Source organism: Echiichthys vipera (assembly GCF_963691815.1).
Source record: "Echiichthys vipera genome assembly, chromosome: X".
In the NCBI taxonomy this organism is placed as follows: Eukaryota; Metazoa; Chordata; class Actinopteri; order Perciformes; family Trachinidae; genus Echiichthys; species Echiichthys vipera.
Genome location: NC_139825.1, coordinates 35,663,356 through 35,691,170, shown reverse-complemented (window position 1 = coordinate 35,691,170; position 27,815 = coordinate 35,663,356). Strand labels below are relative to the sequence as shown.

Genomic DNA, 27,815 nt, shown 5'->3' with positions numbered 1-27,815 from the left:
ACTAATTGGATACTAAATGGTGGAGCTAAAAACAGTGCAGCCTGTTGATTGGTGCAGATGTTCCTCTGCATCGTCAGTGAAAACAAAATACGGCGAGAGGAGGATGGAGAACAGATCTAGTGGTTAGGTGCATGTCCATGTGTTAGGTATGATTCTAAAAGTACTTTACCGAAGATGTTTGATTGGAACACAGCTTTAGTGAACATAGACATAAACATTGCAGCTGCAAGAAAAAAACATCTTAATTCACAGAGTTTTGGGTATGTTTTTCCATTTTCTGGATCACAGAAGTCTCCTAGCAGACATTGACAGACTGTTCCCTGCTGCCATGCAACTAACACAAGAGACAAAAGAACCACGGTTTGTTCTGGGAACATCAAGGGCCGAGCAGATGATTATCACGGACCCATCCCCCAAACCCACACAGTGTAGTGTGAGGAAAGCCCCTTCCTCTTATAGCTCTTCCCAGTTGTGCTTTGCTTTGTTCTTTTTGCATACTGGGGGCTATTTATTGTTGAGGGCAGCTCTATGTACTGTATGTAAACGCAGCATGCCTCCCGTTCTCTCGGCTCTGTGTCTTTAACCCTGGGTCGTCCTGATGGCGGGACGCTGGGGAGTTCCGCCTGTTGGTGTTTTTAATTAACGGGCCTCTCTCTCATTAGGCAAAGTGGGAGCTGGCCACTGACAGCTTGGCTACCTCCTTGTCCTCTCCGGGCCTGTCGTGTTAACGCTACATGCCGGCGCCGTCCCACAGGAAATACACGTGAGCCTCTGAATCACGCGCCTGACACTCACTAGTATGTTTTCAGCGTCGGCACCCACAGCATTCAGGATAGTTAGTAATGGAAGAATTATTCAAATTTAGCAATACCACAATGTAAAAAAATACTCAAAAATAACACATTAACGGGTAGTGTTATGTTATCAGATATTTTACTTTTGCTTATTACTAATGCACAAGTGTGTAAGCAGAATTTTAATAGTTGATATCATTATTGTTATTATTTTTTACTAAATCAAGATTCTAATTTTAAATTCACAATCTTTCCATGCCAGCTGCAGAAGTACCCTTTTGGGTTCAAGAACCCTTGGTTGTCAATCACTGTATTAATCTATAGCAATACATATACTGTATGTTTTGTTCCAAAAATCTAGATATGTATACAGTTAAGTAGTAGGCCTACTTATAGTAGGATTTAAGTGAAACAGAGAGTAAAAGTAAAGTAAAAGTATAATTTTGCTTGAGTGCTGTTCTTCTATCTATGTGTATATTTGAGTGTATTCATACACATGTAGGGGGCAAGCATGCATGCACATGTAAATGCTAACACGGGGACACATGCACACACACACACACACACACACACACACACACACACACACACACACACACACACACACACACACACACACACACACACACACACACACACACACACACACACACACACACACACACACACACACACAAGTGACAGTCAACAAACGTTCAATTTATCATCATTGTCACAAGTCAGATGCTGGCAACGGCTCTAGTATCTGACTAAGACCCATATTGGCCCAGGAGAGAGAGATAAGCTGTTTGTTTCTGCTGTCAATGCTGCCAATTTGGTTTCCCATCACTTCAAATTCAAATCAACAGCAGCGCAGAGGGGATCTGAGAGAATGTGTGTGTGTGAGACGAGCGGAGAGGAGAGAGACGGGGAAGAGAGAAAGAAGGGCAATGGAGCAAAAAGAAAGAGGGGGAGGAGAACAGCATAGAGGAAAAGCAGAACAGCGAGGGATGCTTGGTAAGAGAGGGAGAGAGAGAGAGAGAAGATAAGATCACCTAGCTTCTGTGAACACCATCCCCCTGTGTCCTACACTCGCTTCTTATCTCAACCGCTGCAGACACCCTAAAGGGACACACACCCACTGAGAGGGAGGGATGATGGGAGGGAGAGAGAGAGAGAGGGAGAGAGAGAGAGAGAGAGAGAGAGAGTGAGAGAGAGTGAGAAGGAGAATATTGAGAGGAAAAGGAGAAAAGATGAAAGAAAACAGCAAGGGAATGGTTGGAACTATGAATACTTACTGGTGGGGAAAGAGGAAAAGACACAAGCTTCAGTGGTGAAATCCACCAACTGTCACCAGGCCTCATTATATGACAGCTGTGTTGGACCACATAGAGCTTTGTTAACTATGGGAAACTTGTCCTTGATGAGCTGTCTTTGCTGGATGTAGTTTCCGAACAGGTTGACTGTTGGGTAACTACATATATTTAGGCCCTATCTATTCAAATCTACAAAGATGATATTTGGTTTTTAAGTCATCTTCTCAGGAGCGAAAAACCAACGGTGTTGATTTAAAATTTTCTGATTGGCGAACACAGCAGAAAATCAATTGTACTATCTTGCCAGGTTCAGCTACATGACTGCCCAATTTCCAGTAAGTAGTAATTCAGTCATGTGGAGTCTTGCTGTTAAAAGAGTATCATAAACCACAGAGTTTCTTTTCCAATGGAAAAATCCCATTGGCCTTTTCTAGAGCGAACCGGATGATGCTAACTTCTGGGTTGGCCTACAAAAATACATCATAACATCACTTTAAAGTTGATAAAGTAGACATTATAGCAGGCAGTTGCCTAGTTACACATCCAGCAGATATAGAGCAACATTATCATTGATTTGGAGTTGTGTTTCGGGCCACCTGATGAATGTAAATGTTGGTGATCAATATTCAGTCTTTTTTTTAGCTGTTTTTGGTGACCAACTCTTGAGGAAAAATATCTGGTTCCTAAGCCTCTATATGCTCTAGCTAATTTCCAACTTTTGGTTATGGGCTGTAGGTTTTTTAGAAATTACAAAAATAATCTAAAATCAGGGGAAAACTCTCTCATAACGATGAGCGATCCCTTTCACATCCAGTGTTAATATAAATAAATTGGTTATAGCAGCTTTAACTCTGGGTGGCAATGCCCATAATCTAAAGATATTCAGCCCAACTGTGTGTACATGTAATGAAAGGTTAGTTAGTTCCCCAAAACAATTCAGAGACCTTGACCTCTATGACTATGGCCCGTGATGGGGAGCACTTCAATCTTGAAATTCTCCTTTGATGATAATTATGATTGTGTGAATGAATGCATTCCTGGTTTAGAGTTTAGCAGCCTTACTGGACACATGATTTACTTTTTTACCAGCATGCGTTGCCCGATTCCACGCAAGACTAGAGAGCTTGGGGACAATGTTATTGCACAGAATTCTCGAATTATCTTGTGCCTATTAATTCAGGGATTGTAAAAAGGCTGACATAAAAAGTTCCCTCCTCTTTCTCTATTCTTTTATTTCTAGCCACAGATGAGGAGAAACTCCCAGTGATCATTTAAATATTTTAGAACATCTTGGTAAGAGTCTAAAAAGAGTCAATAGCATTAAAAAGCTTTATCCACAGCGTGGCTGAAACTCCACGCTGCATAGCCCTGGAACTCTGCCTCGAAAAACTTTGGCATGAAACTTTGTTTGAGGCTGTCCAATTTCAGTCAGTCAATAGAAATCTCCACATCTCCCCCTACCTCAGTTCTGTTAGCACTTATCTCTGACTGAAAGGGTTGACCAAGGACAGCCTTTGCTCAATAAACAGAAGAATGTTTTTTTCCCTTCTCTTTTAAAAGATTGACCTTAAGACAAGAACGTTCTGACTGGATTTTTGTGAGTGCTAAGGCTTAGATAACACTCTTCAATTCACTCTTGAAATGGGTCAGAGAAAAGACGAAATTTCTTGACTCATTGTATTCAGAGAAATTGTATGTAAAGCCTCCGTCTTTAAGTCATATGGTGAAAAGAAGTACCACCAAGTGCAAAAGGCGAATACTAATGAGTGTCGTATTAACATAGTTCCAGTCTCAACAGTGATACAGTTGCCCTTGCACTGCTGCAACTGGGGCACTCAGAGATTTCTACTATTCAACTTGGATCTGCTCCAATACAACGTCAAATTAAATGAGAAAAGTTGGTATTGCAATGCAGCCAAATCTATTTCTGGAAATAAAATATACACCACTATTGTAACCAGGATCTCTGTTTTGTATGATTCCAATCCCCTGCCCCCCACCCCTCCACACACACACACACACACACACAGACACACACACACACACACACACACACACACACACACACACACACACACACACACACACACACACACACACACACACACACACACACACACACACACACACACACACACACACACACACACACACACACACAAATGTTGAACATGTCTCTGTGAAAAAGGTGTCCTTATAGTGCTAAATGTATGCTCATAAATATTCAAATGAATTAATGAATTAAAGCTGCAGACTGGTCTAAGTTAAATATCTCCTACTGAATCTGGCATCAAAATGAAAAACCTAGGCAAGCCCTTGTACTTTTGGTCCTGCGAGGAATAGTAATTCAATAAAGTGAGCAGTAGTCACTCCTATCCCCTTCACCTTTGCTGACCTTTCAGATCATTACTCACAATGGAAAAAAGAGACAGAGGATTGAGGCTATTTTAGGGGACATGGCCAAGGTCTCCGGGAATACTTCAACTTTCTCCCCGTATCGTCTTAAAATCTTTAATTGGCAGCTTTAAACCCTGATTAAATAAAAAAAAACAACAACACAATATGAGAAAATGGGAAATGCTACTGTAACGTCAATTAATATTTAGGAACTACATTAAGCTTTTTTTTAATTCTGTAAAAAGCAATTTTGTGGACTAATGAATGCTGGTCTTCAGCATGATATTATTTCAACAGAGTGAGGCAGAACTACAGGGCAGTATTATGATAGAGGTGAATTTATTTATAATGGTGTGTAATAGTAGTCTAAGCTGTCCTTTAGGTGGCTGAATGCAGATCCCTTACTCCTCTCTTTGGGGGTACAAGAAGAATATATGATGTAGAAACATGCACAGAGCTTGCCACTGAGGGAACTGGAGAGCAAGAACAGACAGAGCAAAGGTTAATAACCAGGTGACGGATGAAACTCAAAGGGACAGCGCTAATGTATATCTTTGCCATTTCTTCCCCATTCTTAAAAGTGCAGGACATAGTAATTTAGAACAATAGTGGCTCCAGTTGTGACTAAATTACTCTCTGAGATGAGGAAATGAAGAAAGAAAGTTATTATACTGTATCCTTTGCGAAAACTGAGCTCTGATTGACTGTGGGGTGTTAAATAAATTTAAATAGCTGGGAATTTCCTGCAAGACTGTTGTACTGTTATATTATCATGCCAAATGAATGGAGCACAACACACAAAAAAATTGCAGAAAATACATTGCTTAGAAGTTGACCAAACTATAGTTGGATGTTGGCAACCTTTTTATTAATTGCATACAGTAATCCAAAGATTACAGGCATTAATAGCAAATACATGCAAGCTAAAAATGTTCTCACACACTTTGATGCACTTTCACATTACAACCATAGAGAGAGATTTAAATTCTTTATTAGATAAAAAAAGTGAAAAAGAATTAGCACCTTCAAATGTTATATGTGTGTGTGTGTGTGTGTGTGTGTGGGTGGGTGTGTGTGTGAGTCCCTGAAGATAACAAGTCCCATCTCTCGCCTAGCTTCCAAGAGTGGCCGTCTCTAAGCTGTGCTAATCGATTGGTGAAGGAGGAAAAAGGGCCAGCTTTAATGTGTTGCATGTGAAGGATTTACTGGAGAGCAGAGCCACTGAATCAATGGTGTAGAAAATGCATCATTAGGACAGTGTCGTCCCCCCACCACCCCCAAAACCCCCTCCCGCCACCCTGTCCACCCCCTCATCCGCTCCCTTGAGGGTCGGGACACAGAACGCACACTCAAATTTATACACACACACACACACTCAAATTTATACACACACACACACACACACACACACACACACACACACACACACACACACACACACACACACACACACACACACACACACACACACACACACACACACACACACACACACACACACACACACACACACACAGACACACACACACACACTTCTGTTGTTCCAGGGGGGAAAGCAAAGCTTATCAACTAGCCAAAGCTCACATGCACAGACTTCTCTGTCTTCGAGTGAATCACATGCATGTAACATTAATGCTTGAACACACACTTATTAAAAGCTCCCTTGATGGCAAAACACACACACACACACACACACACACACACACACACACACACACACACACACACACACACACACACACACACACACACACACACACACACACACACACACACACACACACACACACACACACACACACACACACACACATAATTGTCGAGAGCTGCCCCCCCATATCCAGGCAGACAAATCACCTTACTCTCATCCATCCTAGGCCATTTTGTCTGGAAATGTTTGGAAGACCCAAATTTAGCTTTTTACAATATGAATTATTAATCAGGGAGTAACTCCTGATCCAAAGTCTGCACCGTTACTTGCCAGGTCGGGCATTTTGGGAAATTTAGTGCTGATTAATACAACAATGTACAAATTATAACAGATGGACTTTTTTTCAGTTCAGTGTTTCATTGGGAACGTTATACTTGGCAGAGTGGAAAAACCTCTGAAACAGTGTTTAGACCATCATGCGACACTAAAACCCCCCTCACACAGCACTTTAAGGCTGGATGTCTTGTTTCAACCCTTTTGTGATTTGCTCTTTGTTACTCTCATGTACACCAGGACTTTAGTAGACAGAATATACCAGTCCAGTATCACAGCATTAACCGTATGTTCAGATTGGATTCTGCACCTCATGATAAAAGTCCAATGCACCAGGAAGTAGTGGACTGTGTAGCGGCAAGTAAGGGCGTATAGATTGGGGCTGTGGATGGGCACAAAACAGACCTGGCTTTCTCGCACGACCATGGAATTCACCTCTTGTCAAAAAACCTGCAAATTGAAATTTGTGTTTGTATTCATTTTAACCATGATTTCCGAAACCTGATGTGCCTTATGTTATATTATCACACGGAACCATCTGGGAAGCCGTCATTGGTAACTGTCATTGGAAAAAAAGCTTTTTCAAAAAATACCTAGCAGGTGATTGGATGAACCAAACTACTTAACTAAGACATACTCTCCGATTTTAATATAACTAATGCAATTGCAGCATCTATGCCAATCTTTAGGAGTTGCTATTATTGTTTTGAATGAACAATTGTAGCTACCATTAGCTCCTCACAGGACACTGATTTGTCTAAGCCACCGTGGCTCAGACACAAACAAACTTGTATTTTAGTTGTCCTTAACTATAATTTATTATATTTGCCATAACCACAATCTTCCCCTATCCTTAACCATAACACAGATTACATGTGCAGATTTAGTATAAAGTAAGAATTTTAAAAACACTGGCATTGGACATAACAAATTATATCCATATATCCATCCACTTGTTTCCTGTTTATCTTGATGAACCATCTCCCAATATTCCCATAACAGTAGTGGATGCAAACGTGCATTTATATGCATTTTCTTTTGTCGATTTTCTGGAAATCCAGTAAAAATTTGCCTAGCATTTTGATGGAAACTGGACTACTAAATGTCATATTAGGTTTTGCAGACAACCGAACCAATAATAAATAAAAATGAGACAATACTATTTTTAATTTTTACTTTCCATTTTTTATGTAGTTCTGTATACTGGGAGTAGCAGATGGATGGCTGGATGGATGGATGGCTGGATGGATGGATGGATGGACATATTGTGTCAACAGTCAGATCAGGAGCTGGCAAAGCCGATTAATCAAAAACTTGTCTACAGATGAATCATGTATCACTAAGAAGACAAAGTGCTTTAACTCTGTCATGGGAGTGGTCCCATGTCTCATCCCCCCGGTAAAACACTTACAGGATAAACACTCCCATTAATATTCCTCTGTGCACCTCTCCTCTCCACCCTGCTCGCCTCTCTTCTCCTTTCCTCTCCCTGTCCTATTATCCTGCCTCGGCGGACATCCTGTCCTGTCCCGTCCGCCTTGCCAACCTGCAAGATGGAGATGAGAGGACGATCCAAACGCAGATGGGGGAACATGAATCATTACACTTCCTGTTGTTGCACGCCGTCCAGGGAAGGAAGAGAGAGGACGCCCCCGGGGCTCCGATTGATTCCGGAGACTTAATTGGGTTTATTAGCCAAGATGTTGGGCCCCGCAAGGAGAGTCCCAGAGGCCGGCGAGTCCCCCCTCACCCCACTCCCATTCCCACTCTTCTGAAGGAGAAAGCCTGCGTAATTGTTTTCCCTCCATCTTCTGTGTCATTGTCAGATGGGTCCTGCGGGATTATTAGCAACCCCAGGTCCCTCAATAATTCATCCAGAGCTATTTATACACAGATGGAGAGTCCTCTAAAGTCTCCCCCAGTGAGCTTATCTGACGCTTAGACAGACAGACAGAGAGAGAGAGAGAGAGAGAGAGAGAGAGAGAGAGAGAGAGACAGAGAGAGAGAGAGAGAGAGAGAGAGAGAGAGATGGAGAGAAGCAGTGCTACAAAGAGAAAAGCAAATGAGAGACAATGAGAGAAAACAGGAGAGACGTACAAAGAGTAAAGAGGATGGAGACCAGCGATCACAAAAAGAAATGCAAAGATGAAGCGAAGCTAGTCTGACAGTGTATAAAGCAGTGCGAGCGAGAGACGGCAGCGTTTTAGACACAATGACAACGTTCTGGTGTGCATTGAGTTTCAAGGTGAAACTCTCTCGTCTGCTTTGGCAAAGTGAACAAAAGCACCGTCCCGGGAATAGCACACCCTCACACAACACACATTAATGGCTTTTAATCTTCCCCCCTTTTTCCTCCATTTAACACAATTAAGATGTTTGCTAAGCTAACATGGACCACTAGTCGCTATAGGAAGGACAGATGAAAGACGTTCAGGGATTTCTATATGCAAAGTAAACAGAGTTATCCCTCCTTTGGAACGTGTCAATGCGTAAGACCAACAAAAACGGCAGCCAGCCATTTCTTAAATCTCCTAATAATTCAAACATAACATTAACACATTAGCATATTAACATTAGCGCATTAAGTAGCTTATAATCCCAAACAGATAGCGGTTGGGCTACAAGAGGCTGCATGCTTTTAATGGCTTTGCAGGTACCTGTGTCTTTCCGCCTGCAAGTTGAGGAGACATTTTGTTGTCATCAGGCTAATGAAGCCTTTGGCGCACAAAGTTGATTTTCAAAGTCTTTGTTGGTTCTCCAGCCACAGATAATTATATATATTCATCCCCTTTGGCAGTCACTTTTATCCAACTCATTTAGAAAGCTTGGCTTCCTCTTGGACAAATTGGGACATTGAAAGGCAGATTGGAGTGATAGTTTTTACATTTTGCATCGATGGCACATTAATCAGGTCAAATATAGCTACGTAAAAAGACTTGTTTTAACACCCTGTGAAAATCTGACCATATGTCTGTTGTAAACAATATCACAAAAGTTATATCATTATCTGAAATACATTCATTCTGCCCGTATCAATGGGAAATGTCTTTTACTTTAAATCCATAATGGACATGGGAGCTTTAGGTCTGGAACCTAACTTCCGATTAATTTACAGAATATGCAATAAATTACAAGCAGAAGTTTTTTTTTTTTTACAGGCATAAGTGAGGGACTGTTTTACTGCCCATAGTCTATAACAGGTCCATTTGATGAAGTGCATCTAGGAGAGTCACTCAACACAAACTGATGTTTAGAAAAGTAGAGCTTTTGTTTAGAAACTTTGCTATGCTAACTGAACAGACTCAGTAAGTTATTTATTTTGTCATATTTCTTTCTTGATGAATAATTTCAATTACTTTGACAAAAATAATAACTGTAATGTTGCAGAGTAAAACACATGTTTTACTGAGGCCACTTTTAATGAAAATACTTTTGGAACATGAAACTGGAAACTAATTCTCCATTTTTATTTATGAAGTGGACTTTTGTTAGCTTTGGGTACTGCCTATGCCAAATTAACACACACACACACACACACATACACACACACACGCACACGCACACGCACACGCACACGCACACGCACACACACACACACACACACACACACACACACACACACACACACACACACACACACACACACACACACACACACACACACACACACACACACACTTCTGTTGTTCCAGGGGGGAAGGCAAACCTTATCAACTAGCCAAAGCTCACATGCACAGACTTGCATCTCTGCACTCTGTCTTTCTCTATATACCCATGAAATCATTCCATACCAAGTGAAGCAGGGTATATATAGGTTTTGCCAGGATTCCCATCTCCTGTTCTGTGATTAAAGAACCAAACTAATGGGCTCTGTCTCATCGGGAACCTGTGTGGGGCTGGGAGAGACCTCAGAAGCCATTAAATTGCAAATCTGTAATAATTTGCTGAAGGCTTTCTGTCCAGATCATTCCCTGGGCTGATTTGTGCATTGAAGTAACGCTCTGAATGGCCAAGCACAAACCCAGCTGAGCCCACCGGCTAGCCAGCCAAGTTAGTTTACTAGAAGGCACGCTCCGGATACGCACAGGGTCATGTTTACATTACAAGAAACCACAGTGTAAACTTGGTATGTGCTTTTCATTTAAATTGTGTTTGCAATCTGAGCAAATTTAAGGGTCTGATTCATGAAGGCAGCATCCAATCATTTAATAAGCAACTAGCCCAGTCCTCAGAGTGCAGGAGAACTTAAAGGGCTGAAACAGGTGCACGCGGCACTTCTATGTGGTGTCTTTAATCAGCAGACTCTAAACAGAAATAAAAATTGTTAAAATAAGAATACTAACTTATTCAATATTTGATGTGAATATGTATTTGTACAACCGTTGATTCACACTAATGTTAAATATTTAAATAAACTTCTGAGGAAACTTAAAATGAAAACAATTATCGACCCCCTTACTTCTGGTGACCTTGCTCGGACCACACCAATCCTTGATCATGCAGACAAACAGACTGGCAATATACTCGGAACTGCCGTGGTGTTAGTTCACACCACAGGGGATGGTTCAAGGGCCACGTTTTGACATGATGACAAACACACACAGAGACTCACAAGGTGAAGACAATACCAACATCACTGTGTCAACTGGTAATAAATACTATCAATAAAGAGTGCTCTCACCATAGAGTATTAGTCACGTTCAAGTTAAATTTATTGACTGCAGCCACAATTCTGTGTATCTTTTTTTGACGTAAAATATTCAAACATCGTGTTTGTTGCTCCCTTTGTCTGGTGCCTTTTGGTAATATATTGTTTCTGAACTAATTCAGAGAAAATGCGTATTGATTTTTGCAGAATAGCTACATTTTTCTGGTAACAAAAGTTAACAACCCCATCAAGGTTTTTATCTGTTTCAAATCTGCTCTGCAAAAATGATCCTCGCAGAACAACATGAATCTGCTTAAATCCAGCTGAATGTCAGTCACTCACACTTACAGTGTGTGTGTAATTTTCAATATGATAAATAGTTTCTTATATGAACCCTCAATTTTCTGCTAAAATATAAATAGTTGGTTTGTATTCAGTGATTCTTGAGCATCAACAGCTCATTAGATTTATGTGCTTTTCTGTCCCTTTTCTAACCAATTCAACACTATACTTTAACACTATACTACCGCAATGTCTCATTAACTTATTAAAGTCCACAAAGAAGTGCAGGAGCTATCATACACAGATAAAAAAAAGGTTGATTGACAGATAAACACTAAAAGTTGTAACATGTTGTCAGAGATCCTTCGAATATGGAGGACACTATTTACCCCCGAGATGGCTGGGAGCTGCAGGGGTCTGATTCTGCTCCCATCCCAGGAAGGTCATTCTCCCTTCTCTAGCCATGATGGCCACAGAGTAGTGCTTAAATCTGGCAAAACGCAGCCTATAAATTACAGCAGAGGACAGAGAGGTCAAAGCCTGGCATGGAACTGGGCCAGAAGCTATCAATCTGCTGGGGCCAGCGAGCACGACATCTGTCTCTGGGACTCCCTCACTCTTTCTACTTCTCTCTCTGTCTGTCATTTCTTCTCAGCCCCCTTTGCCTCTTCCTTTTGCTCACTCTGTGCCTGTCATTGAAAAATCTCTCTGTGCCTCCATTTTTAGTCTGCACCTCTCTTTACAATCTCTGCTCTCATTCTTGTATATCACTCTGCCTCTTGATATCCTTTGTCTGTCTTTGTGTGCAACCCCCCACCCGAACTCTCTTCCATGGATCTCCCTCGCCACTTTTCACGCATTCTCTTACATCATCCCTGTTTCAAAATCTCTCTAATTCTCCTTCCCTCTCTCCTACGCTCTCTCTGTCTCGAGCTCCTTGTCGTTTTATGCACTCTTGCACCATCTCCCTCTGCAGCGATATGTTTTGGTCTATCTGCTCTCCAACCAGCAGGACAGGATAAAGCCTTGATGTATTTTCCCTATATGTGATGCCAATATCATTTGAATGGTAATATCTGGTAGAAAAAGGCACTGATTTAAACAGTTGTTTTGGGCAATGCAAATGGAATATTGACCCAGTGGATATCTAGAAACTAAATGCAAAATTTTGAATACAAATTCAAAGCTGTTCAGTTGCCTTTTGTCATTTCCAGCTGTACAAACTAAATACATTTCTTAATTATAAAATGGAACAAAGCTTTTCTGACCTAGACTGCTAACATCAGATATCCCTCGTGCACCTGTAAAAAAAGAAGTAATACTTTAAATGTAGGATGGAAACTTGTCAAGCCTAATTAAGCCAAATATCCAAAATGTATTTTCGGTTGACGTGTCTGCTAGTTTTATCAAAACCTCTTACATTACATTTGCCACCCAAACCTTCGAAAACTTCTGCATGACTTATTCATCCTCCTCCTCCTTTTCTGAATCAAACTTGGTCTTGAATAATTGAGAGGGATCTTTGAAAAGCCCTAACCTCCATTCCCACCTTCCTTTTACAAGTCAACGTGGTGCATTTTTAATTGGGGGACATGAAATAGGCATGAAGAGAGATGGGACGAAAGTGAATTGAATCAGGGACACTCAAACCTGGCAGTCATCGCACAGCACAGGATATTGTATATGCATGCATACAGAGAAATCTAAATGTGTGTATGGTCTGGCAAGTCACACATGCTCGACATTCTTTGACGGGCATCACATCTGTGACAAATCGTACACGGCTGGTGTAATCCCAGCTTTAGAGTATCCCAGCAGGCAGACCCAGATACGCCACTTCAAGTTATGTTTAACAATTTGGTTGAGAATAAACACAAATTTCACTTTCTGTGAACCATAAATCTCCAAATTCTAATGATTTGTTTAGTGTATATGAACCAATTGTGTATGGGCTAAAAAGGTAATTGGAAGTACATGTATTGCTGTTTGGAGAAAGCGAGGGCTTATTACAATATTTGCTTGCAAGGAAATAACAATGATTTGATTTTTCTGTGATATCAAAACATAACTTGACCTTGAGAACAATGTTCAAAGGCTATGAAAATATATTAGATGGAGTCTGAAGCGAATAAAAGACATTTGGAGCAGAATATGTTATAAGAATGAATGTTTCCTGGATATGCATTAATGGGCCACAGTTGGCTGAGACAAACGTTGGTGCTATTTTTCATATTGCTGCTGTGTCATGCTGCTATTTTCCTGTGGAAAGCCTTTGCTATAGAGAGTTGCACACTGAGGATTTGAGTTGGGTTTGGCCCTAAAATGTCGATATTACAATCAAACATTAAACGTCACTATGAAGTATTGCTTTAACATGGCACGTGCAGTACTATGTTTTGCAGTATAGTCTCTCACACACACACACACACACACACACACACACACACACACACACACACACACACACACACACACACACACACACACACACACACACACACACACACACACACACACACACACACACACACACACACACTAACACACACACACACACACACACACACACACACACACACACACACAAACACACACACACATACAAAACATATGCACATAAAGAGATAAGCACACTACAAATATACAGAGAAAATGCCTGTACAAACACACACATATGCTGTACACATACAGATATTGTGCATGGGTATTATAATACTTTCTATCATAATGCCTCCTGACTGTGCAAAGCTTGATAAAAGGAGCCTGCAGCTTTAAACCAAAAGGCAAAATCACCAATTTATAAGTTTGCGACTAACCTTTTGACTAGTGAACAAAGGAAATGGTATTTAACTGTACACATATATGCTCTACATATGGAGCATAGTGTCCTTGTAATTTCATGTCACAGATAAGAGAGCCAGAAATGGAACAAAATTTAAAGTATACGGGGTTGAATATCAGAGACAGAAATCATGTCGGGTCTATAACAGATCATAGTACGGGTGCAGCTACACATTTATATTTATCATTACAGTAAACTTATCATGCTCTAAGCTAATCCTGAAAAAAAGTTCTATCAAGATAAATAAAAAGGTAATGCACTTCCCCAGAGGAAGCTCTATTATTGGCAATGAAATTGTCAGTGGAACAAAAGGAAATCTCAAAAACAACATGTACTGTAAGGCTTTCCAACATTTCAAAAGTATTGCATTCCCCATCTCCTGAACCGGCCACCAGTATTTGAAGCACGGAGCTTGGAAGTGGTATTAAGCATACCTAAGAGATTGAAGAGGCCTAAAGCGTCATCTTTTAAAAAATTTAACACGAAGCACGATAATACTTAGCTGATGCAAGAGCCTTGAAAACAGAAAATATTTACCTCTCAAAGGAGCATTTGTCAAAAAAGGGATTTTTTTCCCATCCTCTGGAAGAATGGTACTCCGGTGTAATGAACACGGCAACAGGAAAGCGAGAACAAGAGGGAAGCCTGTGTAAGTAGTTTAGCCTCGCTTTATGGAAAACAAAAGGACAAATGTTGATGAAACATTTAATGCAGGCTTTATTTTAACCCAGCTGTGTCAAAAGACGGGAAAGCTTTTCCACTGTGCATATACTTGTTTAACAGATGTTGTCTTTGCTTTAGAAATGGTTGAAAATATTATGGATCACTTTCGTCTTTAATATATTAGAATGTTGATATACAATTACTGTTCGAATTAATGTAGTCAGTGATGTTCTGGGGAAAATAAAACATATAACTAGATTTATTCTCACACCAGAAAATTCATTTGGAAATAGTAGAAATAAGCAAATAAAGACATCTCTCTATCTCTCTGTCTCTCTCTATATATGCTGAGTAGACCATTTCACTGTATAATAGCTAGACATGCATGTGCTCCTGAGGAGAAGAGACACTAGACGCCAGAGTTTCAGACAGAGGGTGGCATATTCGGACAGTATAAGAACAATAGTAAACATGTTCTTGTAGAAACCCTAAAATACAAGTAGGAACCTTAAAATGAGCATGATATGCATGGGAACTATAATTGTCTTTTAATGACAGTGTAACTGTAGTATAATCATGCCTAATGTGCAACACTCTTTAGTCTTTGTTATTGATATATTTATTATACACATACCCATTTACTATTTTATCCATGTCAACCAAACTTGCAATTTGTGCTAAACGTATGTCCGCTTTTTTAATTTAGTCTGTAGGAAGTGAAAAGATATGACCATAGGTACAGCCATCCCTTTACATTATCTCTCTCTCTCTGTATGTAAAGGTCAGCGGTTTTAATGAGAGGACTGCTGAGGTCAGAGGAGCCAGAGGGCTCCACCTCCCTGACAGGCCTCATGACTCCAAACCTGCTGTTAGCATGCTAATCCTCGCAGGAGCTCCATGAGCACTCCCTCCTTTGGCTTGGTCTGGTCATCTCTCACTGTGACTAACTGGCTCCCTGCTTGGCCATCAGCCGGCCCCCATCTGACAGTCCCCTCCAATAATAATGGACAACAGAGGCAGTGCTGCCTTAAAAACGGCCCTCCTGACAAATTAAGCTCACTGTACTCCCCGTTCTGGCTCCACCTCTTTTTTCCCCTCTTGTTGCTTGGCAGTTCAGGACTGTGCCAGGACAGGGTCAGTGGGTGCGGTGTGGCACTGGTGGTGTGTACTTTGGTAGGAAGCAACCACCTCTGTGACACGTATTGCCTTTCTCCCTGACAAAACACTCAAAATTGTGATGCGTCTTCATAGAACCAGGACACATGTGGGGCCTGAGCGTACACCCTGAGCTGAGCTGAGTGGAGGATTCTGGGCCAGGGAGAAGAGGAGGAGCACAAAAACACACACACACACACACACACACACACACACACACACACACACACACACACACACACACACACACACACACACACACACACACACACACACACACACACACACACACACACACACACACACACACACACACACACACACTCATCCCAAACCAAATGCGAGGGGAGGAGAGAGAAGGATCCCACAGAGAGAGGATGATGCAAGAAGAGTGAAATTTCTTCGGCCAGAATAGATGCTGCATAAACGCAGACCTGCAGGACGAAAACACACACCCGCACTCCTTTCTCTTTTTGCTCAAAGCCACATTTGGTTTTATCCTCTCTTTTTTGCAGACATCACTCTAATGGCAACCTGTAACACCTAATTGCCTGCAATTAAACACAGCATGAGACTTTCATGTTTTTGGCATTGTGACTTCCTGGCCTCACCAAGCACGATGAGCCCAATGATCTGCTCTGAACCTGCTCCCCTGACACGTTCACTTAAAAGGGCTGAAATATCAATTCCATAGATGTTCAGAGGGAACCATAACTCCCTTTATGACCGGCATAGATTATAGCCCCCATCTGTGGCATAAGCCATCTGCAGTATGGGTAAATTTAAACAAGATTACTATTGGTATCTCCACTTGTTTGATTTCAAACATATAAGGGGTCCCATAGTATGCTCCTATGAGGTTCATACTTGTATTTGCGGTTTCTGCTAGAATATGTTTACCAGCTTTAATATTTAAAAACTGTTTCATCATTCTGTCTGTCTGAATATACCTGTATTCACACTCTCTCTGAAACGAACCTCATCGTCTCTGCACCTTCATTGCAGCCAAGGAATGACTGTAACAGCACTGTAGGGGCACTTTCTACCTATATATAATATAGTTGTGACATAACAACTGTACATATGTTCTGACGGCTGTTAAATACACAGTTTCTGAATATGTGGAGTGTGCAATTTCCCGTGGATTGAGCATTTTGATACTTTCACAGTATTTAGAAAGCACTACGACCTGCTTTGTAATTAAACATACATGGGAATCTCGCTTTTTACAATAGGGGACCATTAAACCCATATTGGACCTTTTAATTACAAAATAGCCCAACAGCTAATATATGATCACTGATCACCACAGGGTTTTCTTTTATTACAGTGAGCTAGTAGTGTCTTCTCTTGAAAGAAGATGATTTGCACTAAAGACCTGTGGCATTTTATTGGCATCACTTGGCAGGCCAAAATAGACTTTCCAGCCCATATCTTAATGCAGTTTCAACACCTGCTTTGACTTTGAGCCACGCTCCGGCTTTGCAACCACTTTAACTCTCTGAGCCTATGGTGAGAGCTGTTGCTAATGTATTTTGTTTGACCAAGGACAAATATATTACCTGCATTAAATTAACACCCAATGAAACAACAGCAGTAAAACAAACTGGGTGACAGTTGCATTTGCATTTGCTTGAAAAAATGAAGATGTAGACAATAAAGGTTTGGCCTGTAACACAATACTGCCTGAAGATGTGACAGCAGTAAACAATAGATAACACCTTCGGTTATTAAATGTCTCCCCCCTATCATTGCGGCTCAATTGCCCTGGTGATTATTACATGAAATCAGGCTGATGAATAGTGCTAGCAATCATATCTACACCTTCCCTTCCTGAATAGACCCCCACCTCCCATGCTGCATTGCCAGAGAGAAGAGAAAGAGAAAAGGGCTGGCTCTTTGTGCTAGCCATGCCTCTCAGCCCCGTTGTGCTTGGTAGCAGCAACAGCAGCAGCAGCCGGTGACCATTATAAATGGCCTCTATTAGCATGGCTCGGTCGCAGAGGGGAGAGAAATAAAATCATTGGGAGAATGTAGGCCTGCACTGGTTTCCCTGCGCCCGCTCCCAGCCTCTGCAGACCCCTGTTCCATACTCCCCTCCTCCCTGCTCCCTCCACCCCTCCAGTCCAAGGGGACAGAATCCTAAAGACTAGATTACTAGTGATACATGGAGTCATTATGGGGAGGGTTATGGCAATAGTATCACAGGCACGGCTGACAATGGCTATAATAGGGGTCTCTTTCTTCAGAGGTAGAATTACCATAGCAAAGGCTGTTTCTTTAGGCTTGTTGATGTACAGCAAAAGAGGAGGGCCTTTTATTACCTGCCGTAACAGAAAAAAAACGTTGTATTATCTAGCTGAAAACCATGCTTATTTCTTTGTAAAAGAGCCATGTCTCTTTGGGTAAAGTTAAACGAATGCAACAGTATCCCCAGAGGAGGAATTACATTGTTAGCAATGACAGTTACCAGTACAGTATGTGTCATTTGGAAGAAAACAGAGGTAGGTCAAAATTATAAAGGAAATGTGATCATGTACAATCTTGAATATCAAGATCAGCTTTGTATTACCACAGCCATTATCCAACATGATGTCAGTGTCAGTGAACAGGCAACATGTCAGTGCAAGTACATAAAGTGAAGACAAAAGGGGAAAGAGGGAGAGCAAAGAATGAAGGGGATCTAGCAGAGTTAATGAAGAGGAGAAAAGACGGGAGAGGAGAATAGCAGAGGAGTTTTCTGGTGGGCAGTTCTATAGACTTCAGTCCACTGGAGCATTTCACACCTTAAAGGGTCACCGTGCCCTCAGTTTGACTCGTTCTACTCTATAGCAGGACTTTGAAAAATGCCAACTGTATCAAGGAGAAAGGGGGGGAGGGAAGAGTAGTGAATGATTGTAACATGCATGAACAAAATGTACAAAATTTTTTTTAAATAGCAAAAGGGCACTGTTGAGTTAAAGGCTTTTCAGCTGTTAGTGTACAACAGTAAGCCAGACCTTATACAGAAAAAAACAGGAACAAATACAAGGGTTTAACAGTTTAAATGGATGTCATCTTACAAGGCATAGAAAAACAGATACGGCATGCATTATTTGTGTATGTGCTCGTAAGGGTATTTACTCTTATCTCAAACTCTGTGAGCTCTCCGCTGTGATAGCATACTATACCTGATTCATGTTATACTGTGTAGTCTTCAATAAAACCAACATGACGGCAGTGCACACAGTCACTTTGCCTGTTATTTGAGGGACATGCTGTCTTTTACTACTAATTCATGACTCTTCTATGGAAACCTCAGTAAGGTGTTAGGTGTGTGTGTGTGTGTGTAGGGAATGTGGGCTTCAAGCAGGTTGCAGTGAGCCGGTGAGCTTGTGAGCAAGGGAGTAGCTTGTGCCTTCGGCTAGTTAAAATATGAGCGCAACGGGGGCTCGCTAATGAAAGCGGGGGCCCAGCCTGGGAAAAAGGGTTGTATATCGCGGTGAGGAGACAGTTCTTAGAATCAGCTGGCGAGCCGTGTCTATAGTTCTGGGGCCACTGGTGATTAACTGTCCAACAGGGAGTCGCTACTACAGCTGGGCTATTAATAAAAGATAACCCCCCTCTTCTCATTTCCACCTCTTTGGTTCCCCCCATGCCTGCAGATAGTCTCCACCCTCTGGAATTATTTGTATATCATAATCATTTCCTGACACATTGTGAATGTCACACATTGTTTACATGGGGCGGAGGATGATTTAAATGGGAGGGGAGAAGGGTGGGGGCTCCCAAAAAGTGATAGATCATTCTTAATGTACTTTGTTCGCCTGGGAGATGTCCTGCAGGTACAGAAGATCAATTAGTGACCTCCCGTTAGATGGTGATTTGCAAGGAATGACCCATCCCTTGAGAGAAGAAAATAAAAGCAGCATCGTTCCTGTTGCACCAAAAAAATAAAAGGCTGCTTGTTAATATTACACCAACAGGTCATGTAGGATTGTTAGATGTCACTAAAAGTTTATGATAACTGATCACTGTAACAAAGGGATATACTAGGAACAGTCAAAAAAATAGTTTTAAGCAATAAGCTGGGCTGGGTTAGAAAGTTAAAACATGTGTTAATATACTGTATATATATATATTCTGTGCATTTGTAATTCAGATTTTATTAGATTTATATTCAAGGAGGGATAACTCACATCACCAAAACCTGAAAATATTAAAATCCTTAAAAACATTTTTTTTTAAAAAGGCTGTAAAAAAGTACAATACATTCTTAGGCTTACTCATATTGTGTTGCACACGTGTGTACACACGCGCAACTCCCCCCCAAACAAACAGGCACACACACACACACACACACACACACACACACACACACACACACACACACACACACACGCACACACACACGCACACACATGCCCACGCACTACATAGCGAGAGAGTTACGGGCAACAGAGTGAACGGTGCTGCGGGCAATCAAACACAGCCTCCCTGCTATTGCAACGTGAAAACGTGAGCTTAATGGCCTGGATTTAGCACTGAATGAAAGCACCTTTACAACCGCCGGACTAAATGCGTGAATACTCCCGTGCACACTGCCCACATAGGAACATTGGTCCTCCTAATATCACCCTACATAAATTCATGCCGTCGTGACTCTTGATTCGTGACAATCTCATAGTTGGATATGTTTGCCCAATAAGACCGAAAACGATGCACTGAATTGGAGAACCAACGAAAAGTCTAACAAAGGAATACATATATATTTTTTTGTTTTTCGCAAATCCCGACAACAATATGCTTAAAATCATTATTCAGCCTTACAGAAACAAATGTTCAATTAGTTCAACAATCGTGCAGTTCTACCTATCAAATCCTGCAATGATTTAGGTCCTCACTCTCACCGATGTTTGACAGATTTCAAACTGACGAAAACAAGCAGAACCATAGTTGTCTCAGTGAATATGTGCTCAACCCACCTTTGTGCATGCCCGTGAAGCGGTCCTTCAGCACAGTGAGCTCGTAGATCTTGCCGAACTCCTCGAAGAGGGGCCGGAGGTCCTTCTCGTCCAGGTTGCGGGGGATCTGACCGATGAAGAGTTTGATGGCATCGTGGTCCTTCATAGGGATGGTGGCCGGGCAGCCCACCGGGCTGTGGCTGTGGCTTAATCCGTTCACGAGCCCGTTCGTGCTGGCGGAGACCACACCGACACCATGCACCGAGCCGTCCACCTGCCCGTTGGTTAAAGTTGCCATCTTCGGACCGGCCAGTGAGTTGGGATGGGTACAAACAGCAGCAGATGGTGATGGAGGAGAATCGTTTTACGTTGAAAAAAAGAAAAGCTGGTTAAGTCTTGGTCAAAATTTTGTTTTGAGACCAAGCCGTGCCAGAGCTAATTCCACTTTTGCCCTATCAAAGCCAATATTTACACTGATGTGAAAACACATGTAGGATTTGGCGAAGACGCATATCAAAAGCGCGCAATGCCGTTGGTCCCGGTGATTCCTTATATTTATGTCCTACCCAATAACTCGTTCATTGATTTAGTAAAAGAGAGACAGAGAGAAATAGAAGGGGGAGGGAGAGGGAGAGAGAGAAAGACCAAGAGCGTTCACTGTCTATTTACACCCACGTTCCTCTCGTCCCAGCTTCTTGGCACCCTTTTGGGTTTTTTTGCATTGAGGAGTCGGTATGGGTGTCTTCTCGGTTTAAACGGACAGGGTCGGTTCAATCTCTACCAGAACAGTGGGGAGGTTTGCATAAAGGTTCTTCGCTACAAACTCGGCATATGTCAAACCCAGCGTATTCTGCCCCCCTTTTCTTATACGAAGACCAAGTGGTACATTCCATCAAGGGGAGAGGGTCTATAAATAGAGAAATATAGAGAATACGGTCCTTTGTGCTCCTACCCAGAGCAAATGCATTCACCAGTTCAAGAATGCATTGCTTCATGACTGACATGCACACTATTCTATTTTTTATTTCTTTGTTCCATTCTATTCTTATTAATGGTAATGAGCCATACGGCTGCTTACAACTATATATTCCTTACGGGTTTTAAATCGTTCATAATAAACATTCGCCGTAGATGGAATGTGATTGAAAAAGTGGCTGTCTTTCGTAAGACGCTTGATTTTGTGCTTAAATCACACCTTATATCATCATAGTCTCACTCTTCTCCGACGGCATCAGCAGTGAATCGCTGCACCCTCGCACCGCTCCTGGACGGCGGACAGCTCCGTGGTGCTGAAATGCAGTCCCACAGACGAACCAAAAACACACCGATGCAGGATTTCCTCTGATGATTCCGAGCGTTCGTCATTGTTCAGAGCAAACACGGGTTTTGCACCGGTGAGACGACGTATTACTAGCTGCCTCTGCCATTTCAAAGTCTTTTGGATTAGATGATTTGATTTCCAGAAAGGGGAAGTCTGTGAGCACCGCCGAGTGGCGTAGAGAGGGGGCACATCGAAAGGGAAAAAGTCACACTAGAGCGGGACAAATTGACGAGATGCACAGAAATCCACATAAAGCGATGTCGGCAAACCTTTATGTTTATTCAGGCCATGAGCATACTCATAAAGAGAAAATAAAAATAAAACCCCAATATAATTTAAATGCACGAAAACATATGAGAAGCTATTTCTCCCTAAAAAGGTTCATTGATCATCTGGAAGGACATCCAATATTCAATCACTTTCCTCATAAAAATAATTGTAAGCTCATACTTTAATCCTTTAGGCATCAACCAACCAGTTTTTAATTAAATCTAAAGTGGCCAGTCTGATTATAGCAGTCCTTGATTTATGAAAATCTTTGTGAGTTATGTGTTGATATTAAACACCACTCAGAATGTAAGGGCTAAAACACTTATACATAAATTAAAAACACATGTATGCCCATGATAGAAATCGACTTAGGATTCCTGATTAAATGGGTAGAAAAAAATAATTTCTGTTTTCGTAGGTTGAACATATTGCATTTGAGTCATGCTCCAGGAGAGAGTGCTCTTTATTATCATCTTACTCCCATATAACAGGAGTCTACTTTGCTGCTAATACCTGATCTTACAACTCAGAAATGAGTGACCTGGAGACGGTGCAAAGTGAGTGATAGTAGGTCTGAACAGTCACTCTCAAAGTGGATACAATTTATAATGGATGGAACGAAGCAGTCTTTTGGATATAAGATCAGATATTTTTAAATTCAATTCTACCTGAGTGCTAGCATGACCTCTCAGTTCAGATCATTGGCTTTTCTGCTTCATCTCTTTGGGAGTCAGTTCATGGTGTTTATCTCTATTCTCAAAGGACAACTACAATACCCGAGGTCATGGCAATGTGTAAATGATAAAAGGGCTAATATACCCAATCTGATGAATGCCAACGATCAGCAAAGTATCCTATGGAAAATTAATCAGTGAGAGTAGAGATATGATAGCCTGTTTCTCATGCTGTCTAGACTTTTACAAAAACAAAACTTGGAAAATATTAAAGGACATGGCACTTTCTCTTGTGCTTCAGTATGTGACACCATTATCTCAAAGAAAGACATGGAATTTTCTGAAGTAAAGGGGCTGGACTTCATACACATGGATATAATAACATGAATGTGCATGTTTAGGTTATTGCTAAAAGCGTTTGCCTATATGATAATATGTTTTATTCATATTAGACCAAAGGGTAAAGTGTTGGGTATACAGGCCACAAGGCATTCTCCAATGTTGATCAAAATGAACTGGAAGTGTACTACAGTTATGCTTCAGTGTCTTTAGTCTGACCACGCAGCCCAAAGGCCTGATAGTACAGCAGCGACATCCAAAGCTCATAATGTTGACCTATTTGTTTTCATTTTTGGCTATGAGGCATACCCCCCTCTGCCTAGACATTATCCAACCATTAAATAACAAAAGCGACACACTCTGCGCCTCACTCACCTCTTTCAGCTCCTCCGCCAGCTAAATGGCCCGGTAATGTCATCCCGTTCTCACGGCATGACCGGGCCCCAGCAGGGCAGGAGGGGTGGGGGTGGGGGGATCTTGGCTTTCTTTGGCATGACACCATGCTCTGCTCTCCAAGCTTTCCCTCGGGGCCACACTCCATTCACCACAGCAGACTTGCCTGCGCTCACGCTTGACTTACCTCCAGCAATATTTTTTAATACAAGGGTGAAATGGGAGGGCACAAATCATCGTAATTATGTTCAGTGGGTACTGCTGTGATGATTATGTAAGGTATGGAGCCACGATGGTTCCCTCACGGACTGTTTCGTCACACAATCTACCTGTGAGCCACTATGAAATGTTTTCAGTGTCGCCCGGAGTGAAATGGCTTCGGTGACTGAGCCCATTGGACTGATAATAATAACATGCAATTAACGAGCAAGACGTGTAATAGTGTGTCTTTTCGTTCCCAAAATGGTACTTATTTTAATCCGTTTGGGTATACTCAAATATGACTGGAGCTCTTCAAGTCATTTATTCCCACTGCACAGGCATGCTGAGATCATTTCAAAGAACCCGTTCTGTCAAACAGTTTTCATATATAGGCTATTCTCTGTTACACACATAAAATCAACCCGAAATCAGTTTGATGCTATCAAATGTTTTTTATACCCATATAAATAATGATATATAGCTTCCAAAGCTCCTTAGTGAAATAAATCAAGGCTGGACTTTATTAAAATGTACAGTCTATTAAGGGCAATACTGCAGTTGTAAAACAGGAAGGGATTTTAAAAAGGAATGCTGACAGATACAGTAAGCTGAATGGCGACAGAAATCTACCTCTGTCCATGGTTCTGAAACTTACACCAAAGCACGCCAAATATATGACTCTGTCCATGGTGCTGAATAGTGACAGGGCTATGCTGTTGTCCATGGCGCTGAAGCTGACAGGACAGTGCTAACCAAATGTATTCCTCTCTCCATGGTGCGGAACTTAATATAGGGAAATACTGACAAGTGTTGCTCTTTTACAAGGCAATATGCCCAGTAAATTCCCAATACCACTTAAAATGGCTAAAGGCCCCCAAGAATACAGCATGGACAAGGTGTAGACAACAATTTGTGGACTCCCTGTTTTTCCCACAATATTCCTCTGGGCTCATCAAAAAGAGGTCACTTCATTCCTCCCCCCTCCAAATGAACCTCTGCAATCATACAGCAGAAGAGGCCTATTTTGCCCTTGGAATATTGCTCCCTTGCTCGTCATGGCTTCAATTTTCAGTTTGGGCACTGTAAACGGTTGCAGCAAGGCAAATAAATGAAAAGGGAAATGAAATTCTGGGTAGCCAAGTTACACAAATAGATTGATAATCTGCATGGGGCACCATAAAGAGCTCTGGCGTTTTCAATATTACCTATTCTGCATAGTAATGTCTTTTCTCACCTCTCCTTCATGTGGGACAAAGTTCTAAATCTCCTGTAGCCTTGGGACACCCAGGCTGTATATCACCTCCCAGTAATTTAGGAGGAAGGAAATGAGGAAACGGCAGGTGCATGACTAAATGCTCAGAAAGTTTAGAGGGATGAGGAGGGCAGGAAGGTCCCCTTTAACTTGATTAGAACCAATTTGTTAGAGATTGGAAAGGATGTGCAAGGAAGAAAGAAATTGTGTATGCCATCTTATAAAAAAGTACACTGCATTCTTGGCATAAGCTGTATCCGTGTGGCATGATGATTTTACTCATACATCACATTAAATATGAATTATCATATTCATTAAATGCAAGGACTTCCATCTAGTTTACATATGCAATGATTTGTTTATAAAAGCATTGATAGGGAAGGACACAGAAATATGCAGAAACTCATAGAAACATAGCTGGTAATTGGGAGACGGAATATTTCTTAATTTCCTGAGGCAAAATGCATTTTATTGGGTCATGTGTGGAATGAACAGCCTTACAGTGGAAGTTTGTTGACACTGGGTTGAGAGGCAGGGTATTATCTCCCCTTGGGCAAAACCAAACAAAGGCACAAATGCATTCAATAACGCATTAGAACCATTACAATTATTTGTAAAACATCTTTCCAGCAGATCTGTGAACTAAACATGTTCTACAACCCTTCTTTATCTTAACACACACAGGGATCATACTGTGGGATATTATGTGCTTGATAAAATCAGCCCACATGTATAGGTCTTTAAAGTATTGCTACTCATGTTTAACACATCATTTAAATATGCGAGACATCACACTCCAGTGACCAGAGGAGACAACAATTATTTTCAGCAGCTATACAAACCAAGTTTAACCAAGTTTAAATGGTGCTGCAGTGCAATATATTAACCATCCCTTTTTCTCTGCAAGAATAAAAAAAATGTTGCATTACACATATGCTGCCAAAATTCCTAAAATGAGCTGAGCACAAAATAATAATGACGACATACGATGGATTTCATTAAAATAAAGCCTGTAGATTTGTGAATTGCACAGTCTCCTGCAATCTCATTCTGTGGAGCAATGAGGTGTGTCTGTCTCTTGCCCCTGCGGTTATACCTGGGCTGCATTGGAAAGAAATTAGTGCTGTGACATTTGACATGGGTGGGCGTCTCTGCCTGTGCCGAGTGCCAGCTGCACAGATCAGCCATGCTGACAGCTTCTCTCCTTGACTGACTCGCTGCCCCGAAAACACAAGCCTCTTGACAAACACCAGCTTCTTGACAACATCACACACACACACACACACACACACACACACTGGCATGCGATTGTGCACATATAAAAATTCCGCTTTAGGCACATAGATGCCCCCACACACATGCTTTCACACTCAGAAACATGACAGGAAATTAACCTAATTCTGTTGCAGTTTCTTTGTGACCATAAAAGCGTTTTGTTGTGTTCCATGTAGTGAGTCATCTAGTCAATCATTCAAGGCAGAAACTGACTGCAATGTCTGGCTGATGTCTGAATCGTGCAGCACCAAAATCCTATTTCCACTACAACAGATCAATTCCACAGAGGGGTCAGGAGGTGAGGTGAACTCTGACCCCTGGCTTTGTTGGCCAACACTGATGATACTCCGAGGGCTTGACCTGGTTGTCAGGGTGATGTGACACCTCCATTCCAGATAGGCAGCCATTTTGGGTCCACAGTTTCTGACTCCACGGCGTCATTAATTGCTCTAGGGAGGAAAGTGGAACTCACAGGGGAGTGAGATAACACCTGGTTCTCTGGTATACCCCTGGGCAAAAAATGTCTAGAGTAAGGATGAGGTGTAGTGTTCATGTCGCTGCATGTGTGGAAGTGTGTGAATGTGTGTGGACACTGTGTGCATTTGCTCACTCATGTGTATGTGTATATTTCTTTACATCACTGTAATTCACATGAGATCGGTGCGAGACAAGTGACAAAAGCCACATGCAAAAGCAAATAAGAGCGTTTCTTTGTTCATGTGACCCAGAAATTCCATTGGCCTCGTCAAGCTGAGGTTTTATTCACTAGCAGTAATGTCCACACACACACACACACACACACACCCACACACACACACACACACACACACACACACACACACACACACACACACACACACACACACACACACACACACACACACACACACACACACACACACACACACACACACACACACACACACACACACACACACACACACACACACACAAACGCATGCATGCATGCACACACACTGAAACAATCCTGCTGTGACAGGTTTACAGATAAGTTATATACTGTGGGCTGGTAGCCTCTCTGCTGATCCACATGTCCAAGAATGTCAGGAGACAGGACCTAATGGAT

General features: G+C 41.7%; 1 protein-coding gene across 6 annotated transcripts in view; it reads right to left on the bottom strand.

The window, feature by feature from the left end:
• celf4 (CUGBP, Elav-like family member 4) overlaps positions 1-21,301 on the bottom strand; it is a gene marked incomplete at both ends in the record, with an annotated part of 79,287 nt that extends 57,986 nt beyond the window's left edge. For all 6 annotated transcript variants that reach the window (XM_083938890.1, XM_083938893.1, XM_083938891.1 and 3 more), the window contains one exon: positions 21,025-21,301. In XM_083938890.1, coding sequence (XP_083795016.1) covers positions 21,025-21,301 — 277 coding nt within the window. The remainder of the gene's footprint in view (positions 1-21,024) is intronic.
• Positions 21,302-27,815: the final 6,514 nt, after the last annotated feature.